This window comes from Bactrocera neohumeralis, chromosome 2, assembly GCF_024586455.1.
Source record: "Bactrocera neohumeralis isolate Rockhampton chromosome 2, APGP_CSIRO_Bneo_wtdbg2-racon-allhic-juicebox.fasta_v2, whole genome shotgun sequence".
In the NCBI taxonomy this organism is placed as follows: domain Eukaryota; kingdom Metazoa; phylum Arthropoda; class Insecta; order Diptera; family Tephritidae; genus Bactrocera; species Bactrocera neohumeralis.
Window position 1 is genome coordinate 83,924,552 of NC_065919.1, and position 22,323 is coordinate 83,946,874.

Genomic DNA, 22,323 nt, shown 5'->3' on the forward strand with positions numbered 1-22,323 from the left:
TAAGCATATAAAACTGATAAGTGTCTTCACCTCCGTCTTTTCGGTTGAATTTTAACGTACATTGTTGAACTCTAAGGTAGACAACCCGAATAAAAAGTGAGATAACCGTTCCTTACATCATTGCTTTTTCGGTGTTCATCATCTTTATGGCTTGAGAAAGGTTTTCTACAAGCTTAAAGGGAATTTGTTTCAAACATTTTCAATGTTTCAGTAACAAGAAGTTCACTCTAAGCAAAAAATATACAATTTGATTATGTTGTCACCCATATATTTTTTTAGGCATATGAAAATTCCTACTCGTTTGAAATGTAAAATGTCACACTCTCATATTTCGTGAAAAAGTTACTAAAACACATAAAATTAATAAATTATGTACCTTAAATGAGCAAATGTCTGCGCTCACATGTCCAAAATACCCACACATGTGAACAATTATTTCATCAAATGCGTGTGTGGCCTTACCTTTCCGAAAAAACGATTAACTTTCATTTATTTTATAATGTTGAGCAGATTAAACGGATACACACGCACATTGCGCCAGTTTCTTATTGTTTTAGTACAGCAAATTGGGCGGTGAATAAACCAGATTTTAACAAAAGAAATTTTCAATGATTAGCTGAACAGGTGTGGACTATAAATTGATCCGTTGACGGATACTTCATATCATTCACTTCTTGCTATCTCAGCGACAAAGAACCCACCTCAGTTCAAAAGCTCTTAAAAATATTTACAAAAATGGCATTCAAGGTAAATTGAGGCTCGGCTACCGTTAAAATAGCCTGTTCTAATAGTTTGAAAATATTTATCAATTAATTTGTTTCTTTCCAGTTTGTATTCGCACTCGCCTTCGTCGCTGTTGCCAGCGCTGGCTATGTACCAGTTGCCCCAGCATACCACGCCGCACCAGCCGTCGCTGTGCATTCAGCACCTGTAGCTGTAGCTCATTCAGAGGAATACGATCATCATCCTCAATACAAATACTCTTATGGCGTTGAGGACAAACTGACCGGTGATGCCAAGAGCCAAGTGGAGGAACGTGATGGTGATGTGGTCCGTGGTGAATACTCCCTCATCGACGCTGATGGTTACAAACGCACTGTTCAATACACTTCGGATGACGTGAATGGTTTCAACGCCGTCGTCAGCCGTGAACCTTTGGTTAAATCCGTTGCTGTAGCTCCAGTTGTAAAGACAGTTGCTCCAGTTGCCCACTATGCTGCTCCTGTTGCTCATTATGCCGCTCCTTCCGCTCACTACTCAGCTCCTGCTGTGGTCAAGACTGTTGCCCCGGTTGCTCACTACGCCGCTCCAGTCGCCCACTACTCAGCCCCTGCTGTGGTTAAGACCGTTGCCCCAGTTGCTCATTATGCTCCTGCTCCAGTGGCTCACTACTCCGCTCCTGCGGCTCATTACTCTGCACCAGCTGCTCATTATGCTGCTTACTCATCTCCAGCCGTCGAGTACCATCATTAATTCATTTCCACGATCATATCTGTTCAGCGAATCATTGAAACGATTGATAATATCCTTAAATTAGTAAAATGTTTTTAATGTATATATTCAGTATTGCTATTTATTCCCATAATAAACATTGAGGAACTATAAAAGTATTATGTGTTGTTATTTTGAGTATTTTGAGTACTGTAGGGTATAAAGGAGGGTCTCTCATCCGAGGTGTCCTTTTCATTGTAGTGTTTATTTACGTGGCAGGTCCCAAACCCAACGCACAACCCTGCTCTTTGGCTACCCAGAGGATACTTGGTCTCAGACCGGAAGTCGTGAGCTTCTTGAGTCATATGTAAAATAAAATCCCAAGTGTTCAGAGAGTCCCAAGTGGCGTTCAGAGAACGTTCCTCAGTTCCGTGAACTTCTGCACATGACTCCATCCTTCCAATAAAGAAAAATGGAATAAAGAAGTAAATACATTGAAGAAATGAAGAAAATTTTGCATCAAGCGAGGGTCTGACTTGAATGACTTCCACTATCCTTTTATATTCAGATACTCATAAAGGCGAATGTACTTGTATTACCCAGAAACGGAAATTACTCATATGAGATCCAGAGATCATTTTATGCATTTTGAATGCACGCATTTGAGATCAAATTTGGACGTAACTTAGATCGAATAGATTAATGATTGACTTCCATATGATTGACTTTATTAAGAAAATAGAACAGATCTTTTGGAAGAAAATTTAAAGTTAAATATTTACGCTTTGTTTGGTAACCAAATCTTTACCATCAGTAAGGTAGATTTGTTTGTACCAGGCAAATGGAAGCGGCAATAGATTTCCGCAAGAAGTATTTGTGAGCTTAAAACTTAAAGAACCGATCCCGTTTTCACAAAGTTTCGTCACCAGACATCAGTCAATAGTTGATTTTTAAAATTGTGTAATAAAGGTTAGGCTAAATTAATTTTCCTTCAACATATGAACTAGAATATTCTAAAAACATCCATTAAAGGCCTATTAAAGTTCACCTGCTAACCAAAAGGGTTATCAAACAATTTAAAACCAACTTTGAACGGATGTTTCAAAAGCGCGTAAAAATTTACACCTGTGTGTTTTTGTCTATACCGAAACTAAAGAATTAAAGGCAGAAAGAGGAAATCTGTTAATGGAAAACTGCGGGGGATTTTTCAAATTCAATTACATACATTTCTAAACGCGTCATTGAGCGGGCGATTGCCCATATGGTCATTCACAGCGCTCTAAATGTATGAACTATATCCGTGATAACAGCATGGCTTACGAGACAAAAGCCGGAATAAGCTGTGCCGGGTAAAGCATTTTACCGAATCATCAGCGAACGTCATTACAAGTTCGTGTTGTTTGTACACCAAACGCGAATGTCGATTATAACGACCCATTAGGAAATGAAAATAAATGAAAAGTTTGAAGAAAGCGCGGTTTTATAAAAGCTGTCTTCGATTCGTCGTTTCTCTATTCGCTATCTTTGCGCGCTGCTCTTTTGGCAAAAAAATTACATGTAAAAGCAGGAACAAAGTTATCAAGATGAATTTGTACAAGAGAGTAAGCATAAACCAATAAAGTGGTAGGTAAGTTGCCTTTTATTTTTCCGGATTAAAAAACAAAAAACAAATGTTAAACAACGAAAACCGTCCAGCTGTTTTTCAAAATATTCTCCATTAAGATCTATGCACATTTTGAAACACACATACAGTCGACTGCTCTTTAAATTAGGGCTCCTACGTATAAATCCACGTCATCTTTCATGATGCCATAGATGTGTTTCAAAGCCCCGCTATTTAAATTTTTTTTTTTAAATAAAGTTAAATTAAGTTCATTGACGCACTATTGCTGAGATAATCCAAGTCGAAAGTTGGAAAAAAATTTCTGATTTCAAAAATATAATCGACTTGAACCGCTGAGGAAGTTAAATATTTTTCAGATAATATTTTGAGAGCTAAGCATCAAACGATCCCAAAAACAAAAATTTAACTAATCTAAATTTCCCACAGGGCAGTCATTCGCATATGTGTGTTTGCATAGCATTCTTTGGCCACATGAGTTATTTAATTGAGCCATTTAGTAATTTTGGCCATTTGATTTAGCTGTTGGCGCCAAGCACTTGTCTGCCAGCGCTGCGAACGAAACCAGCCAATGAACAGAGCATTAACTGCATTAACCGATTATGCCCGCTATAATTTCAACGCCATACGACACATGGACGCGGTGCGCAGACTTAGCGCAAATCACGTTTGCCGTGTTTACGCTGAAAGGTTTGAAAAATTGGCCGGCTATTTGCCAGCGAATGCGTTGAAAATTGTATCGCGAACATGACATTGAAATTCCTCTTGCAAACGGAATTTCCTAATTGTTAGATATGTGCTAGTATTCGCTCGTCATTTCAAACTTTGTGTACGTATGTAAATATGTATGTGTTGTTGTTGGTGTATTTGTTGGAGCACAGTGGATAACATGCGCTGGAGCAATTGTTGCTTTAATGCCACCAATATTTGGCTAATGAAATCGAAAAGTTCTCATTAAAACACGAATGCGCGATTGAATGGACGATTGGAGAATTTCGTGAGATTTTTTATTTATTAAATAAATATATATATGTATGTTACATATACATATGTTTTTACGCTATTGTGTTATTATAATCGTGTACATACATACATATGTACACATGTTTAATTAATTTACAGGTTTTCAGTGCAGTAAGCCAACGTGATTCGCATATTTCCGGTTCGAAATTCTTAACGCTTCATTTTATGCCCCAAATTCGTACATTTTGATTGATAATAATACTCGCTACATATACTGGGTGGTTCATGTGTTCATTTATTTTTTAGAATTAAATATAAAAGTATATATCGATAAGTTATCGGCTGGAAAAAATATTATTAGCGCATTTTCTGACATAATTGTTAGAACATTGTGTCACTGAGATCTGAAAAACCGTAATATATTTTATATATGGTAAGCATAATGCTCAAAACTTAAAAATATTTAGATTGGAAAGCTATTTTGAGCTTTAAATTAAAGTACACTCAGGGACGTAGAGCGAAAACGGTGCCCGGGAAGGGTGTGGAGAAAAAAATCGGCCCAAATTGTTGCAGAGTGCAAGGGAACTCCGGGTCCGAGAGGAATTGCCTCGGTTTTCATCTCTCTCAACTACTTTAAGAAACTACCACTAACAAAATTCTAGTATGAGAACTTTCATCATGGGTAGATCATTTACTAATGAAAAGTTTGCAGCCAAAAATTGCAGAGCGATTAGAAATTCAGAGACACAAGGAAATTCAACTAAAAAATCTATGTAAAAGACCTCCCAATCGCTGGGCTCAACTGGTAATTGGCCAGCGCTAGGGTAGACTGCTTTCGCAATATTTTTTGGACCCAAAAAGCGGAGCAAGAGGTTTGGTGAGTACCTCCAATTGTGGGTGTTCTAACTCGTTAATGCACTAACAACGTCCACCCATGGAGTTTGAAACTTTTATCGGATGATAGTTTTAGAAGTTGTTTGGAAGTAAACAAGGTAGAAACGACCCTTTCTTCTTGATGGCCTCCACTCTGTGGGATCATGGCTTAAATAACTCGGAGTTTATACTTTCAGACATACCGGTGAAGCTGGAAAATTACAGCAGTTCTGTTTTCTGGTTTCCTCAATCCCTGTATATAGTAGTGTGAGTGAGATCGCCATCTTGAGAATCATAAATTGAAACTAATTCTCGAATAATTTTCCGATCTCAACAAAAATTACTAGAAAAGATGAATGAGAACCAGGGTCTAGTGAGGAAAGCTCTTTGAGCATCATTCACTAGCTGAATAGAGAGAGTACAATATTCTACAGGAATGTACAACTGCTGGTGAATGCCGATGACATCGATATCAGTGGCCATAATAACCGCGCCGTTAATTCTGCTTTCTCCAAACTGGATAAGGAAGCGAAGCTTATTGGTTTGGTTTTGCACGAGGACAAGACGAAATATGTCATGTCACCAAAGTCACCGCATTCTAGACTTGACTCCCACGTCACTGTTGACAGTCATACTTTCGAAGTCGTAGATAAATCTTTCCTTGAACCAGCATTAATACCAACAACAACATCAGCTTCAAAGCCTAAATTTTATAAGTCATTCATCATCCCCGTCCTGCTATATGGTGCAGAGGCATGGACGATGCCAACACCTGATGTGTGGGCGTTACGAGTTTTCGAGAGAAAGGTTCTGTGGAAGATTTATGTGAAGAAGGACTGGCTATTCTTGAAATCTCCAATGGGCGCCAAACAGCGAAACTCGGCTATAACCGCGGAAGCGGTGTCTTCACCAATAAAGAAGTAGAAAAAAGTATTTGAAATTAAATTTTTGGAATGGACTCTGGTAGCTCTGATAATTAAGAACTTGATAAATAAATTAACACCATTAGGACCACCCTGTATTAATGAATATAAGCAAATTTATATCCGTAGAGGTGGGGTAATGTGTATCACACACTGTCTTTTGTCATCCAATTATTATCTGTGAAAAAAAGATTGCTTAAAAGTACATTCGAACAATAATAGAAATAATTAAATCTATTACTGAAATGCACTTCTGACAGCTTCACTGTTTTTATCGTATACCATACGAGGACCGGATGTATAATGTAGTGATAATAATTTATTGTTTTTCCGTTAATTTGATTCTTTTTTTATCTTCTCATGAAACCAAAAAAAGGTATTTATACCGCCAGTTAAACCTATAAGTAAATAATAATTAAAGTTGAGCATTACTACATATATGATTTGTAAATATGTATATATAAATATACTAGCCCTTTTAAATGCAATAACAATCTAAATGTTTAAGAATGGTGATCGCTATAGCCAAACGAATAATATGTACATACACACACATATATATATAATTACCCCATAATATAATAGTCGAATTACTTGTATATTAATTATGTGTATTTTCGTTTGAAATTAGAAAAACAATTAACAATAATAAGATCACCTTTAGAGCCGCCTTGTTAATGGTGTTTTGTTGAAATATCTTTCAGTTTAAGTCGGTATGTATAAGTACAATCTAAACATCAATTATTTACTTTTAATTGGCTTTAATATGCCTATTATTGGACATAATTTGTGGACGCTGAAAAATTTTAATCGAATTTTCATAGCAGCGCTGGTGGGGCTTAAGGCAATTAGGAAGGTGAAGATAAAACGTGGGCACAGTTTCATTTTTCAAAAAATCAAAACAAAATCGAAATTAAGCTTCAATTCGATTCACACCACCCCAAGACTTCCTCTTTATGCAGTGTTGTATTGAATTCTTTTTGATTAATTTCAAAAGGGAGCGGCTAAAATTAATTAAGAACTGGACAGTGCATTTTGGTTCAAATTTTGTGTACTTGAAAATGAGTTACTAGACGGACATGAAGAGGTGTGGAAATATTTTATATGCATAAGCTCGCCTTAATAAAAAAATAAGAATGATTTTAATAATGTTTTATAATTTAATATTTGTTAATTATAGATATCTGTATGTGGTCTAGTGAAGCCCGATTGAAATGCAAAGACCAAAAATAAAATTTAACTCAAAAATATGTGTATAGGATGTGTCAAACCACCAAAGTAAAATTGAAAGGTGTATTTTGTCCATTTCATCTCCTTCAAAGGAATTCCCTTCCGCTGTTATGCAGTTATCATAGCACTTGGAAAAATCCTTCGTCGTGATGGCCATCAGAGCCTTTTTCGATTCAGCTTTTAAATCCTCAATTGAGTCAAAACAGTGTCCTCGGAGTGGTCTTTTGAGTTTGCTGAACAGCCAGAAGTCACACGGGGCCAAACCAGGCGAATACGGTGGATACAAATTTATTAATCATTGACCCAAAAGTCGAAAAATTTGTATTGTCTCTCCTTTATATAGCTGAACAGAAAACTGAATTAAGAAATGCGTGAGCCAGAAAAATAAAATTATTCATCCTTAGGGCTCACTTATAAAAATAAACTAAATTCTCACAATCTTGTATATATGTAAGTCGATTAGATTAGATAAATAAATGAGGTTTGCACTCCGGCTTAAGGTCTATTGTGTGCTCCCCTAAGTCACAACGACTCACTACACATATGATAGGACTAATATTGATAAATTCCAATAAACTGCTAAGTGTCATTGAGGCGATGTGAACCCTATTTGAAAAGATGGACCCAAGGGTCTTTATCCTGCGCCCACAGAATGCTGTGCAGTCAGTTAGTAGGTGTTTTCGAGTTTCAGGCTCAATGTCGCAGAATCGGCAATTTGCACAAGCAGCTAGGCCCATTTTATATATAGTAAGTGTTCTTAAGCTTACAATGGCCAGTGTAAAAAGCGAGGTTGATTACATATTTAAAAGTTTTAAAATTGTAACCACCCATTAGTAACTTGATATGGCGATTGCCTTGGAGTTGTTACCAATACCCTTTCTTGCCAGACATATCTTGTGGAGCAGTTCCTTTTGGGTATGGGAACCAACCGCAATGAAAGGTTCGGGTCCTACCATGTTGGTGAATGCTGCGGAGCGAGCTCATCAGCCAGTTCATTCCCGGTTACATCTTTGTGACCGGGCACCCATATAAGGTGCAATTGGTTACGATCTGATAGACTGTTCAGCCGTTCTATAAACTTCTGCACCAATAGCGATTTGATCTTGTAGGCTGAGATCGCTTTGAGTGCCGCTTGACTGTCGTTAAGTATAATAAATACATTTCAATAGTTGCGTTGGCGGTTTATCTCTATGCACCGACTTACAGCAAAGACTTCTGCTTGGAATATCCTCGGAAACATAAGTATGAGAAGTTTGGTGCGTGGTCCTGCGACTCCTGCGGCAATTCCCTCCGACGTTTTCGAGTCGTCGTTGTACCACTTGATTGTACTATCCCTTAGCAGTAGCTCGAGAGCTGAATGGTTCCTGTCCCTAGGGAGAAGAGCCAGTGGTATTTCGCTACTTAAGTCCCTCATGCGCTGGGAAGAGATTACCTTACCTCTGCCAAACCCTTCTTCTGTCATTTGGTGCAGTGTGTGTTTGGCTACCTGATCGATTAGTAGGTGAAGTGGTGTGAGATTCCAGCATAACTTCAATTGCCGCCGTCGGATATTATTTAGGTATCTCGCTAATGAATAAGCATCTCATACTCAAACTTTTAGAACTTATATACATATCTACAAATGAAAGGAATGCTGTCACAAACATATAGCAAAGTTGCGAAGTGATGAAGCTTTCCTTTACAGATAAATAGTAAGCGATTTAAAAATGTTTGATTCCTGTTTTATAGATGAACCTCTTATGAATATCGCTCCACCGAAGGAAGAACAGCTGAATTTCTTATAGCATAAAAGGCCGCCATAAAATATCTTTATCTTGATTTTGATAGGTCCGTTTGTTTGACATCTTGTGCTATAGTGATCCGATCTGTTCAATTTGTTTGGATACTGCAGCATGGTGTAAGGAAATAATCCATAAAAAGGAACTAGTTTCTGAATATTCAGACAGACGGACATTCTAAGTCGACATAGCTCGACACGCTGACCATTTACCAAAGAGGGCGTTTGTCTTTTCCCTCTTTGAGTAACAAATTTCGTGACAACCTAATACACCTTGTTCAGGGTATAATTTTTTATATGCCCATTCATACAAAAATAACGAAAGCAACATAAAAATTTGATTACATCTACTCAAAAGTTGTAACACAACTAAGTGAACTTGCGGTGGTAATATAGTAAGTGGACATTATTGCTTTGACAACTGACGAATTTCTGCTCAAAATAGTTGTCATTGTTCCTGTAATTTGTCACTTTCACGACAACCTTAAATGCTTAATAACCGCCAGACTCGAATAATATAGATGGAGCACAGCTGACCTCAAAATAGACAATTTGTCACTTTCACGACAACCTTAAATGCTTAATAACCGCCAGACTCGAATAGATAGCACGCTGACCCTGACAACTGTTGAAAATAACAGTACTGAACTCAAGTGCATTTTGTTTCTCGTTGAGTGGCCCTTTCTAAATGCATACCGTTAAGGTATGTAAATGAAGAACTGTAAAAAATTAACTGTAAGAAAATTCAGTTATAAATTAGACTAAATGCCAGATAACTAATTCATTCAACATTCGCCAGTTCAACTGAGAGCATTACTAAATCAAAACAAAATCAAAGCAAAATCATGATGAAGGTACGCATAATTAATAATTCACGAAAATTTTAATAATAATTTTATAATTTTCGTTTCATATTTCAGTTGGTTATCGCATTTGTACTGGTGGCCACCGTTAGTGCCGGAGTTTTAGTACCACAACCGCTCCATCACTACAGTAATCAAGTGGATGAATACAATCCTCATCCTCAATACAAATTCTCTTATGGCGTTGATGACAAAGTGACAGGTGACTCTAAGAGTCAATTCGAAGAGCGCGATGGCGATGTGGTGCATGGCCACTACTCCTTGATAGATGCTGATGGCTTCAAGCGCACAGTCCATTATACCTCTGATCCACATAACGGTTTCAATGCGGTCGTAAACCGCGAACCATTGGTGAAGGTAGCCCAAGTTGCTCCAGTGGCGCACTATGCTCATGAGCCCGCAGTTGTTCACAATGCTCCTGATTATCATTATCGTCATTACTGACAGTTGTCCTTATGTGTATACCTAACTGTATTTATTTTTATTATTTTGTTTGCATGTATTTGTTTGTTTTATAAGTGTTTTTGATTATATACATTTTAAAAAGTTAAATTTTGTTATGTGTTTGTTAACTGGCTTCGAGTTACATATGTGCAGTGTGTTCAAAAAATAATAGTTTTGTTTTCCACAGTGGTGGTAGTGTTTATTGGGAAAAATGTTGTAATTACAGAAAATAAATTCAGCGAACATACTTGGACCATCTCTTCGTCGATTTCAAAGCTGCTTTCGACAGCACGAAAGGGAATTTTTATGCCGCGATGTCTGAACTTGGTATCCCCGCAAAACTAATACGGCTGTGTAAACTGACGTTGAATAACACCAAAAGCTCCCTCAGGATCGGGAAGGACCTCTCCGAGCCGTTCGATACCAAACGAGGTTTCAGAAAAGGCGACTCCCTATCGTGCGACTTCTTCAACCTGCTTCTGGAGAAAATAGTTCGAGCTGCAGAACTAAATAGAGAAGGTACCATCTTCCATAAGAGTGTACAGCTGCTGGCGTATGCCGATGATATTGGCCGTTAGTTCTGCTTTCTCCAGGCTGAACAAGGAAGCACAGAAAATGGGTCTGGCAGTAAGACGAAATATCTCCTGTCATCAAACAAACAGTCGTCGCACTCGCGACTTGGCACTCACGTCACTGTTGACAGTCATAACTTTGAAGTTGTAGATAATTTCGTCTATTTAGGAACCAGCATTAACTCCACCAACAATGTCAGCCTGGAAATCCAATGTAGGATTGCTCTTGCCAACAGGTGCTACTTCGGACTGAGTAGGCAATTGAAAAGTAAAGCCAACATAGTTCAGCGAATTAAAAGACAGCGGCTACCCTGGCTAGGTCATGTTGTCCGAATGGACCAAAACACGCCAGCTCTGAAAGTATTCGACGCAGCACCCGCGGGGGGAAGCAGAGGAAGAGGAAGACCTCCACTCCGTTGGAAGGACCAAGTGGAGAAGGAACTGACTTCGCTTGGAATATCCAATTGGCGCCACGTAGCGAAAAGAAGAAACGACTGGTGCGCTGTTGTTAACTCGGCTATAATCGCGTAAGCGGTGTCCACGCCAATTAAGAAGAAGAAGAACATACTTGGAAGATTTCCAGAAAGAGTTTTAAGTGTTCACTCAAGATCATATTTGACCCGGACTGAGCCATAAAAACTGTGACGAAAGCTGCATCGATAAACATTTTTTCCTAGATTGGTACAAGATCGTGAAATCGTCGAAAAATTACCTCTATTCAAACCAAAAATTTTTAGCCAAACGTTTATAAGATATGATGATTACCGAAAGAATGATTTAAATACATTATTTTCAGAATATGTGTCCTTGAACCCAATTATATGTAAATATGTTAAATTGATAGACCATAACTGTTGGCTTTGGCCTAAAGTTTCGCAGTTTAGAAAAACCGATCAGTAGTGTGTAATCACTTGAAATCAGATTCCGACTACTACTATAAGCAAAAAAAAGCAAGACTTTGTACATAATTTTAAAATTATTAATAAATTCTTCAAAATCTATAACGTCCCCCAAAGCCCGTCTTGGCGCCAATACATGTGTTGCCAATACTTTTTACAATCCTCGAAACAGTTATTAAAGTCAATTTCCGGAATATATGTACGTAGCCTTCAATGCGCATAGCGATTCACATTTAGTGTCTTCAATTGAATCAAAACGGTTTCCCCGAAGCGGTCTTATGAGTTTGCTTAATAGCCAGAAGTAACACAGCTATGTAAATTAGGCGAATACGACGTGTGCGTCACGATATTGGTTAAAAATTTGGCGAAAAAATTATTTCGGCCTCTTTATACGAATATCTTCGGGCAAACGACGCATAAAATTCAAATAGTATTCCTTGTTGACAGTTTGGTCGGTCGGAAGGAATTCGGAGTGCACCACACCTCGATAATCGAAGAAAACTGTCAACATAACCTTGATTTTGGACCTGGTTAGACATGGTTTTTGCTGCTTCGACTAACCTTTGCCATGATATTCAGCCGATTGATCGTTTGTTTCCGGGTCGTAAGCATAGATTCAAGACTCATCTCCAGTAATAACTTGACATCATGGTAGTCGGAAAGCATTGTTTCAAGTCTGTCTGTTAATCGTCGATTCTCAATCACTGATTTCTTTATTTTATTGATATGTTAATCATCAGTTAATGTTGATGACCGTCTTGGACGTGGTTCATCGCCAACACGTACTCGACCTTCTTTAAATAATTTGTACCAATCAAAAACACTTGTTGGCGACAAACAGTTATCACCGAAATTTAAACTAAAAAGTCTTACTATTTTTGCCCACAATAGACTAAGGTTAATGCAGAAGAACCGGCTAACTAAGCTTCCGGAGTTTTTTTCTGTCAATATTGTTAAAGGTATAGATCCGAATTCGGATGAGGGGTAGTAGCTCATACTAGACAATTCGCTGCCAATCACACTAAACACACTACCGTTTGCATCGGTTGATTGCGATTCAACCACGACCGTTTGACATTGTCGTAAGTGAACCATTTTTAATGATCATTAACCATCCGCTTGAGAAATTGATCGCCTTTGTTGCAAATTCGAAGGCTGCTGAAATTCGCAGGTAGAAATTCAGCCTATGATCCTTTTTTTGGTCATATGGCACTCATATCTCGAGCTTCCTTTTATATACAGCCTTATTTAAATAGTTGCAAACGTTTCTTTTTTGTGCAGTTTTTAGCTTCTGGGCAATCGAAACAGTGTTTACATATCGATCGGACTCAGCGATTTCCATTATTTTGTCGACAATTGGCCGTGTCATATCGGACCACGTCCAACACGCCATGCAGAAAATATAGCAGCCGTAGATGAAAGTGTACACGAAGACCGTGGAGAGTCGATTTGGTGCCGTTCGGAGGCACTGGGACGGACGTATGAAACAACTTGGCTCATTTTACGTCGAGGTCTTAAATTGAAGGCGTACAAAACACAGCTTGTGCAACAACTGAAGTCGCTCGACCTACCCAAGCGACATCGCTTCACTCTATGGGCACTTGAAAAGTTCAAAGAAGATCTAACGAATTTTCGAGCCAAATTAAGTTTAGCGCTGAGGCCCATTTATGGCTCAATGGGTATGTAAGCAAGCAAATTGCCGCATTTAAATCGAAGAGCAACCGGAATAGATTCAAAAGCTGCCATTTCATTCAGAAAAAACAACGGGGTGATGTGGTTTGCGGGCTGGTGGAATCATCGGTCCATTTTTTCAAAAATGATGCCGGCGATGGCGACCGTTATCGCGCCATGATAACCGACTATTTGATGTCCGAAATTGAAGCTCGTGATCTCGGTGACATTTGGTTTCAACAAAACGGTACCACTTTCCACACATCACATCAATGAATGTATTTATTGAGAGAACACTTCGGTGATTAGAGAATTTAACCAGTCGAAATCCTCGAACGAGTCATCGAAGATTGGACTCAGCGGATGGACCATCCGAGGCGTAGCCGCGGCCAACATATGAAAGAGATAATCTTCAAGCAATAAATGCCAAAGAATGTTTTTTCGAATGATAATAAACATTCCCCATTGAATTTGAAGTTTCTGTAGTTTTTCTTTAAAAAAGAAGGCAACCTCGAAACAGATCTTTTGTAGACCTATTTTATTTGTTATTCTAAAATTTATATATTTATATTATTTATGAAATTTAGCTTTTCACCAAACAAATTTCTTATTACTTAAAGAAAGCTTTCAATTTCATAACTCCTTTTTAGATCCTCGAAACAAAACTTTAACAAAGTAAATACCACTTCGTAAACAAACTAACTGAAGCTGCCGAACAATGCCGCGTAGCTCATCGCGCTAAGTGGGTCAACAATTGTAAGCCTCACCGGTATTTAAGCGCTCAATAAAAAGTTATGAATGTGCGCATGTATAAACTTTTTCAAAAAATAAAAAAGCACAACAACATTTTGTATCAATAAAGTGCAAAATTAGATTTAAGCAGCAACAACAACAATTGTAAATAAAGAGCGACGCTTTGCTCTAAAAATAAAGTGAAAATGCTGAAAGAAAAAAGTGAGCTTTAATAAAAGCTCAATAATGATTTTAACAAGCAACCAGCTACAACTCGTTATGAGGTAACAGCACATGATAAACAGTTACATTGTTGAACTTGAAGCCAGAAAGGCAGAGAAGCGAAGAAGTCTCAGCGGGTGTGGGGCGGTGGACGCTTAGTGATCGAGGTGGGCAAACCGGTGGGGGTGTGGTGGGAGCCGGAAAACCACAAAGAGCGCACCAACCAAACTGTCGAAAGTGCTGTGCAATTTTTCGAAGTTCGCAAGCAAACAATAAAGTACAGACACATTGACATACATACAAAAATAGATACATATGTACGTGTACGGAGATATATTGCGGATAAGCAATTTTATTATTATTTAATCATTTGCTTATTTTCCAGCGCACACGGCCAATATGGGCGCACAATTAACAGCAAAAGCAAAAGCAAAAAATCCCAGCCACGGGGCAATCGTGCGTTGGTGGAAAGGGCGTGGTATGGCCGGCAGCTATGGCTATTACGCCACCAGTGTTACTGCCAGCGGCAATATGCACACACACACACACACATACATGAAACTCTAACAAAGCAGCGGTCTTCCAGCGATCGTGTTGGTATCCGTTGAAGAATGCAAATCATGCAGACGCGCGTTCGCTTTTACTCGTATGCGCGAGGCAAGACGAACACTTGCACTTTTACACAAAATATAATAAAATTATAAATGGCTTAGAAAAAAGAGATAAAAGACTACACACCAAGGGTATTATAGCGTAACCATATGAAATATCGTTTATACCGTTTACCGGCGAGTATTCCGTATTCCATTGAATTTCGTGGTCCGCCAGCGGTGCGTTCAATTTTCGTATAAAAACTAACACTCGACTCCAGCTCATTAGTATTCAAGTCACACACTTCGGAGTGGGAGGACAAACCGATACGCGAATTTTGTAATTTTTTGCAGTTGTAGCGCTCACATTCACGAAATGGCATTCAAGGTGAGTGCATAACTTTCATATGAGCGTGCCTCGATGGTTGCTATGTTGAGGAATTTTCGGAATATTCAAATTTGGTGTGCGATTTTAACCAGCAATTTGCTTCTCTAACTCTCATTTCAGTTCTTCGCTGTTGCACTATTGATCGGTGCTGCTCAAGCCGGCATTATCTCGGTACAGGAACAACATGGCATTCCCTTGGAGCATCATCAGCACCATGAGGCCGCCGCTTTGTATCATGCACCCGCACAAGTAGCTCACGTTGCTCATGCACCAGTTGTACATGCACCAGTGCATTTGTTGCACAAGCAACACGTTGCCCATGAACAGTATCCCGATGATCCTCATCCTCAGTACAATTTCGCCTATGACGTGCAGGATGCTGTCTCCGGTGATTCCAAGAGCCAGTCGGAGAGCCGTGACGGTGATGTCGTCCATGGTGAATATTCGTTGAACGATGCTGATGGTTTCCGTCGCACTGTCAAATATACTGCCGACTCTGTCAATGGTTTCAACGCTGTTGTGGAACGTGAGCCGCTCACCCATAAAGTTGTGGCTGCTGCGCCTGTGCAGTATCATCACGCTCCTGCCGCTGTTGCTCCTGTGCAATATCATCACGCTCCCGTTCACGCTGCCCATGAGTATGCCGCCGTGCCAGTTCAGCACCAAGTTGCCACACACACCAGCTACGAGGCTCCTCATCATGAAGAACAACAACACTACTACCATCATTAATTGACAGAAATGCCATTTTTCATCCAATTCGCCTACTCTGCCCTTGCCATTGTAAAAAAAAAACACATTATAGATAAGTAGCTAATTAAAAATTTGTATACCAAGTATTATGCATTAAACCTAAAACATAGCAAATATCAAAGTGATTTGGGGTAGTTATTTTACTTAAGACAGCAACATTTCGTGATCGGAAGGCTGTTGAAGAAATTTTCTTCCTGCTATAAACTGGTACATGCAATCTAAAGAGAATCTCTTTACAAAATTAAAAGCTCTGTTGAGAGTGTGGATACGTCATGGCCATTATAGTTTTTGTAAATGTCAGGTAGACTTAGAACTACAACTATAGAAAAATTGTTGATTCTCCAAATGCTATTGGGTTTCAATATTCAGGTTTCATTACGAATTTGGATTTTTCAAAACATTTTTTCCTCACTTGGCTTGAAGTGAATTAGATTGGGTAGCCTCCTACTCGGCTAATTTTATTAAAATTTCATACTCAAACTCGATCCATATGAAAAAATCTGATCTGTAACACTCTCAATAAATCTTGGCTTAAGTTAAAAATGGTGAATTAGCCAACTGCACTGTTGCTTGGTTATGGAAAGAGTATGCAAAGTCAATTACACGGTCGTGTCCGATTGGGCGAACACCAGCATGATCTTTACCTCTGCTCATTCCAACGTTGAAGCCCCTGAGTAAATATCTATGCATCCGCTGGGTAATGAGCTGGTCATGCCCAATCCGGCTGGGCATTAAATTTGGGTTGTAGTAGAAATTGGTAGTCAACATGTAAAATCAAAATCCAACGAAAGATACGTTGTCGACCACCAAACGGAAAAAGGCTTACTAGTTCCAAGCATTTTATAGCTTACATTGTCTCAGACATAAACACGTTATATATATGTTATATATTTTCGTTTCATTTGGTATCTTCTAAGCCCCATTCATATACTTATGTTATATATTTTCGTTTCATTGGTAAACTTTGAAGAGTATTGTTTTTATTAGTCTGTTCTTTTCTGTTAGTCAAAGTTTGATTTGTATAAGGTGTTTAAAATTGCTATACAAAACAAATACTTTTAAAATACCAGATTTCTAACATCGAAGAATATTGACCATTTTTGTCCTCTTCATTATGATGTTAACTTAATTTTTTTGCTATAGCGGTCCAATGAGTAGATTCTTGGCGATAAGTAGACATGTGCAAACATTCAGGTCTACATCTCAAAAACATAAATAGGCGGACGGACATACGAACATGGCTAGATTAAGGCAGCTCGTCATTTATATATAACGGGTATCTAAGTAGAGGTACTTCTTTCAATAGCCTTTTTTTGACAGATCAGGTCTTACCCCTGAATAACGTTTACAAATCGTTCAACTTTATTGCGAAAATCCACGTTCTGTAAAGAATCTTGAGACCCAACGTTCATTATTGGATAATATTCGACCGAATAGACCACGTCGATATCGTTTCGCTCTATGGGCTCTTGAAAAATTCCACGAAGATCCTACGTTGTCGAGCCTTATTTTGTGCAGCGATAAAGTCCATTTCTGGCTCAATTGGCGATCGTTATCGCGCCATTAATAACGGGCTTTTTGATGCCTGAAAAAAAGATCGTGACATTTGATTTCAACAAGACAGCTTCAATTCCCACGCATCTCTCCAATCATTAGATGTATTGAGAGAACACTTCGGTGAGCAGATAATTTCATCTTTTTGGACCGGTCGATTGGCCACCAAGATCGTGTGATATCACACAGTTAGATTTTTACCTGTACGAATATGTAAAGTGTAAAATCTATGCGGACAATCCCGCTTCAATCCAGGTCCTGGATCAAAATATCACGCAAGTCATTCACCAGTTGTCAGTAAAAATGCTTGAACGAGCCATGAAAATTGGGCTCAACGATGAACCATGTGAGACGTAGCAGTGCCAACATTTGAAAGGATAATCTTCAATAAATGCCAATGAATGTTCTTTCGAATGATAATAAACATTCCCTATTAAATTTTAAATTTCTGAGTTTTTTCTTTAAAATTAGGAAACCTCGGAATGGATCACCTTTTATAATATTTGACGGGGTCTCCGATGTTTCCTTCTGAGTGTTAAAAACTACATGTCAAACATAATATGTCATGATCAGGGTATAAAAATCGGTTTAAAGAAGAGCACAACAATCACTTATTTATAAGCGAAAACTGAAATTTCGATATAACAAGAATAAACTACACAGGGTGCCTCGAATACTTTACTTGCTGTATATAGGGTTTAAAGTTACTTTTAAAGCTCCTGCTCCGGATGCTTGTAAAGTAATAATTATATGCGTATTTTAATTATTTACATATTTTTTTATTTGAAAATCACAATTTTAATTAAACTACAAAAACAGTCAATCAACTGAAAACTACGAAATCAGGCATTTAGTGGTGGGCAGCAGTGTAGGTGGTATAAGCGGGAGCCGAATAGGCGTGCGCGACAGGGGCGGAGTAGTGGGCGACTGGAGCAACAGTTTTGACCACTGCAGGGGCTGAGTAGTGAGCAACAGGAGCAGCGTAATGGGCAACTGGAGCCACTGTCTTTACGACTGGAGCGACAGCAACGGACTTAACCAAAGGTTCGCGGTTAACGACGGCGTTGAAACCATTCACGGGGTCCGAGGTGTATTGAACAGTGCGCTTGTAACCATCAGCGTCGATGAGGGAGTATTCGCCGCGTACCACATCACCATCACGTTCCTCCACTTGGGTTTTCGAGTCACCGGATACTGCGTCCTGCACATCATAGCTGTATTTGTACTGAGGATGTGGGTCGTATTCTTCATCGGCCTTGGCCAACACGGGCTGTGCGGCGTACGCCACTGGCGCGGCTTTGATGACATGGGCAGCGGGTGCCGCATGGTACACTTGAGCAGCTGGCAGTAAACCAGCGCTGGCGACAGCCAGAAGAGCAAATACAGCGACGAACTAGATTTGGAAGAAGAATGTTATGCATACATACACAAGTCAGATTAATGCTGTTATTGTAAACGAAACGTGCGTAACTTACCTTGAATGCCATTTCGATTCAATTAACTTGTTGACTGATGAACTTGGAGCTGAGCTGGTGTTGCTCGGATGAATGAAAATCTGATAATGTTGCTCCACTTGCCCACATAGTCTATTTATACAAACTCTTTGCGCGTTACACTTATCACAATTATTTTGGAATTATTACATTTTTTATTTTACATCCATTTTTTAATGATGGCGAGCAATGCTGCAGAAGGTGTGTCGAAAAGTGTAGCATTGAAACTGTGGCAACGAGTCATAACTGCTCTTGTCAAATCATGTTTTCTTTCTTAATGCTTTTCTGCTTAATGGCTATTGTATACTCAAAATTGTATATAGTGTATGTATTTTTGTAAAATCGGTTTACTGTGGAGTCGGTGAAACAGTAGTTCATGTTTTTCGGCACCGATATTGTCTTTTCAATTTCACCATTTGAGATAAGGTGCGACGAATTCAAAATCAGTCTGTTTGGTTATTTATCATCACTCTCGCGATTTTCTTGACAGTTTCATAGTAATTTTTACATACATCAAAACAAATGGAATAAAAAAGTGAGAGTGATAACTAATATTGGAATGTATAATATTAGAATTTTATCAAACTTTAAGACGTTTGGCAAATCTGCGGGAATAATTGTATTTCATTCCAACATGAAACAATTTCTTCTCAGATGTTTTAGCGTCCCAATATCACTTAACAATTTCGTGAACAGGACTCAGTTGAATATTTTGTATTATCACATATTTTAGGCTGAACGATCGTCGAATGGAACTATTGAAATTGTGGGAGTATCATAACTTGCTACTTTCAATTAAACTGCAATCCCCTTTAGTTAAGAGTATGAAACAATAATGCCTCCCACTGATACATCATGCTTTTATCTCTGTATTTTTCATACATATTTGCCCACTGTAAATGGTATCGTAGAGAAATATATTGAAGAACCTCTGCAACAAAGTGTTAAAAAACTGGATGCTGTGATAGACAGACCCTTTACGTAATACGAGTACCATAGTGGTCCGATATCGAAAACTGAGTGACTAGTTCGCGTATAGATAGGCAGACAGACGGGTAGACAGATGTACGGTCAAGGCTAAACTCATCTCGACTCAGCTCCTCGTGTGGACCATTTAAAAACGGAAATCTATTTTGACGTTCCCTACTTTTTTTAAAGAAAAAATACAGAAAATTCAAATTCAATACTTAATTTTTATTATCATTCGAAAGAACATTCTTTGACATTTATTTTTTCAAGAATATCTCTTTCAAATGTCGACCGTGGCTACGTCTCAGATGATCCATGCGTTGAGTTCAATTTTCGATGACCCTTTCGGGCATTTCGACAGGCAACTAGCCAAATACACGTGTCTGAGGTCTGAATCAAAGTGGAGTTGGCCGCATAGACTCTAGACTTTACATATCCCCACAGGAAAGAGTCTAAAGTCATCTTATTGAAACCAAATGTCATCAAGATCACGAGCTTCAATTTCAGGCATCAAATAGAAGGCTATCATGACACGATAACGGTCGCCATTGAGGGTTACGTTCTCACCGGCATCATTTTTAAGAAATATAGACCGATGATTTTTTTCTGGACCGTTATTTTTTCTGGATTAAATGGCATCTTGAATCTCTTTAAGAGGGTCTTCGTCCCAAATGCGGCAATTTTGCTTATTTACATACTTATTGCGGCTAGAGTTGACTCTCGACGGTCTTCGAGTACACTCTCAGCTTCAGCTTCTCCTCCAATATTTTCATCACTGCGTGCTGGACGAGGTCCATTCGGTCGAATATTATCTAATAATGAATGCTGGGTCTCAAGATGAGTGATGGTGTTGCGAATACATAGTACGCTCTGTGGGCCGATTATATTGACCATAAGTTGAGCGAATCGCGCGGAAATCATTCTTTACAGAAAGTGAATTTTTGTAATAAAGTTGAACGATGTGAAAACGTTGTTCAGAGGTAAGACTTTCTATGATGAAATCCCAAACAATACTAAAAAATTATATGACAGCTTGACATGAGTCATGCGTGATCTATCAAAAAAAGGCTATTGAAAAAAGTATCTCTACTTGGATCACCTGTTACATACAGAACAAAATTGACAGTGATATGGACCCTAGTCAGGTATTCATATTCATATTAAAAACATCGCCTTACATCCAGTTTCGCATTTATTTGGTTTAAATATCTTTGGGACTGTGAACCATTTAGTGTTGGCCATTAATTTTTATACCCTGAACAGGGTATATTAAGTTTGTCACGAAGTTTGTAACACCCAGAAGGAAGCGTCGGAGACCCTATAAAGTATATATATAAATGATCAGTATGTTGAGCTGAGTCGATTTAGCCATGTCCGTCTATCTGTCTGTATATATACGAACTAGTCCCTCAGTTTTTAAGATATCGATATCGAAATTTTGCAAACGTCTTTTCTCAACAAGAAGCTGCTCATTTGTCGGAACGCACGACATCGGACCACTATAACATATAGCTGACATGCAAACTGAACGATCGTAATCAAGTTCTTGTATGGAAAACTTTCACATTTGACAAGATATATTCACGAAATTTGGAATAGATTATTTTCTACGGCAACAATGTAATCTCCGAAAAAATTGTTCAGATCGGATTACTATAGCATATAGCTTCCATACAAACTGAACACATAATTACTAAAAGAAATGCACCTGCGAAGGGTATATTAACTTCGGTGCAGCCGAAGTTAACGTTTTTTCTTGTTCACATTCAAATTGTAACGTTTTCAAATTGAACGTGAATTCCGGAGATCACTTCTGCCGACAATTATCATTTGCTGCTACGTCATTGTCCAACCCTCAAAAGAGATCTACTTACATACATATATGTATATATGTTTGTTCTGAGATTTATAGAAATCGCTTGGGTGGATGTAGAGACTACTGTGTTTCACTGCAAATGCATTGTCTTCTATTTGTTCTAATTTATACCACATTCACACTGAATTTCGAAATTTTGGTCATAAATTTGGTTGGATCTTTGATCCAAATCAAGTTTTGTACACATTTAGAATAATATTTTTCACATTTTGGTGGGTTTTTTGTTTGGCCTCTGTCTCAAGTCGTTTTTGTTTTCAGCATTTACGCTCCACCACCAACGCTAAAACGCTTAACCAAAGAACGCAAGCTTGATGCGACCGATTTATTAAAACGCTCCTCATGCACTTGGCTGTGACTTAAATGGTGAGGCGTAAAGCCGAAAATGAATATCAATTATTTGTCATCAATGACAAAACAGACGATCTGAGTATAAATGCCGACCGTCGAGCCGAAGAACCACATTCAGTGTTTAACTTTTG

General features: G+C 38.5%; 4 protein-coding genes across 4 annotated transcripts; 3 read left to right on the forward strand and 1 right to left on the reverse strand.

Annotated features, from left to right (window-relative positions):
- The first annotated feature begins 735 nt into the window (after positions 1-735).
- On the forward strand, positions 736-1,473 carry LOC126765209 (larval cuticle protein A3A-like). The gene is made up of 2 exons (XM_050482862.1): positions 736-747; positions 823-1,473. The coding sequence occupies exons 1-2, from the start codon at positions 736-738 to the stop codon at positions 1,471-1,473; spliced, it is 663 nt and encodes a 220-aa protein (XP_050338819.1).
- An 8,259-nt stretch (positions 1,474-9,732) lies between these two features.
- LOC126765253 (larval cuticle protein A2B-like) lies at positions 9,733-10,125 on the forward strand (the record flags this gene model as incomplete). The annotated part of the gene is made up of 1 exon (XM_050482978.1): positions 9,733-10,125. A coding segment is annotated over one exon (393 nt), but the record flags the coding sequence as incomplete, so codon positions are not given.
- A 5,062-nt stretch (positions 10,126-15,187) lies between these two features.
- On the forward strand, positions 15,188-15,985 carry LOC126765322 (larval cuticle protein A2B). The gene is made up of 2 exons (XM_050483079.1): positions 15,188-15,199; positions 15,314-15,985. The coding sequence occupies exons 1-2, from the start codon at positions 15,188-15,190 to the stop codon at positions 15,929-15,931; spliced, it is 630 nt and encodes a 209-aa protein (XP_050339036.1). The 3' UTR covers positions 15,932-15,985.
- Positions 15,986-18,356: 2,371 nt separating this feature from the next.
- On the reverse strand, positions 18,357-18,993 carry LOC126765345 (larval cuticle protein A2B-like). Its single transcript, XM_050483073.1, has 2 exons — positions 18,982-18,993; positions 18,357-18,899 (listed from the first exon to the last, which is right to left on the reverse strand). Exons 1-2 carry the CDS (start codon positions 18,991-18,993, stop codon positions 18,357-18,359), a joined length of 555 nt encoding a protein of 184 aa, XP_050339030.1.
- Positions 18,994-22,323: the final 3,330 nt, after the last annotated feature.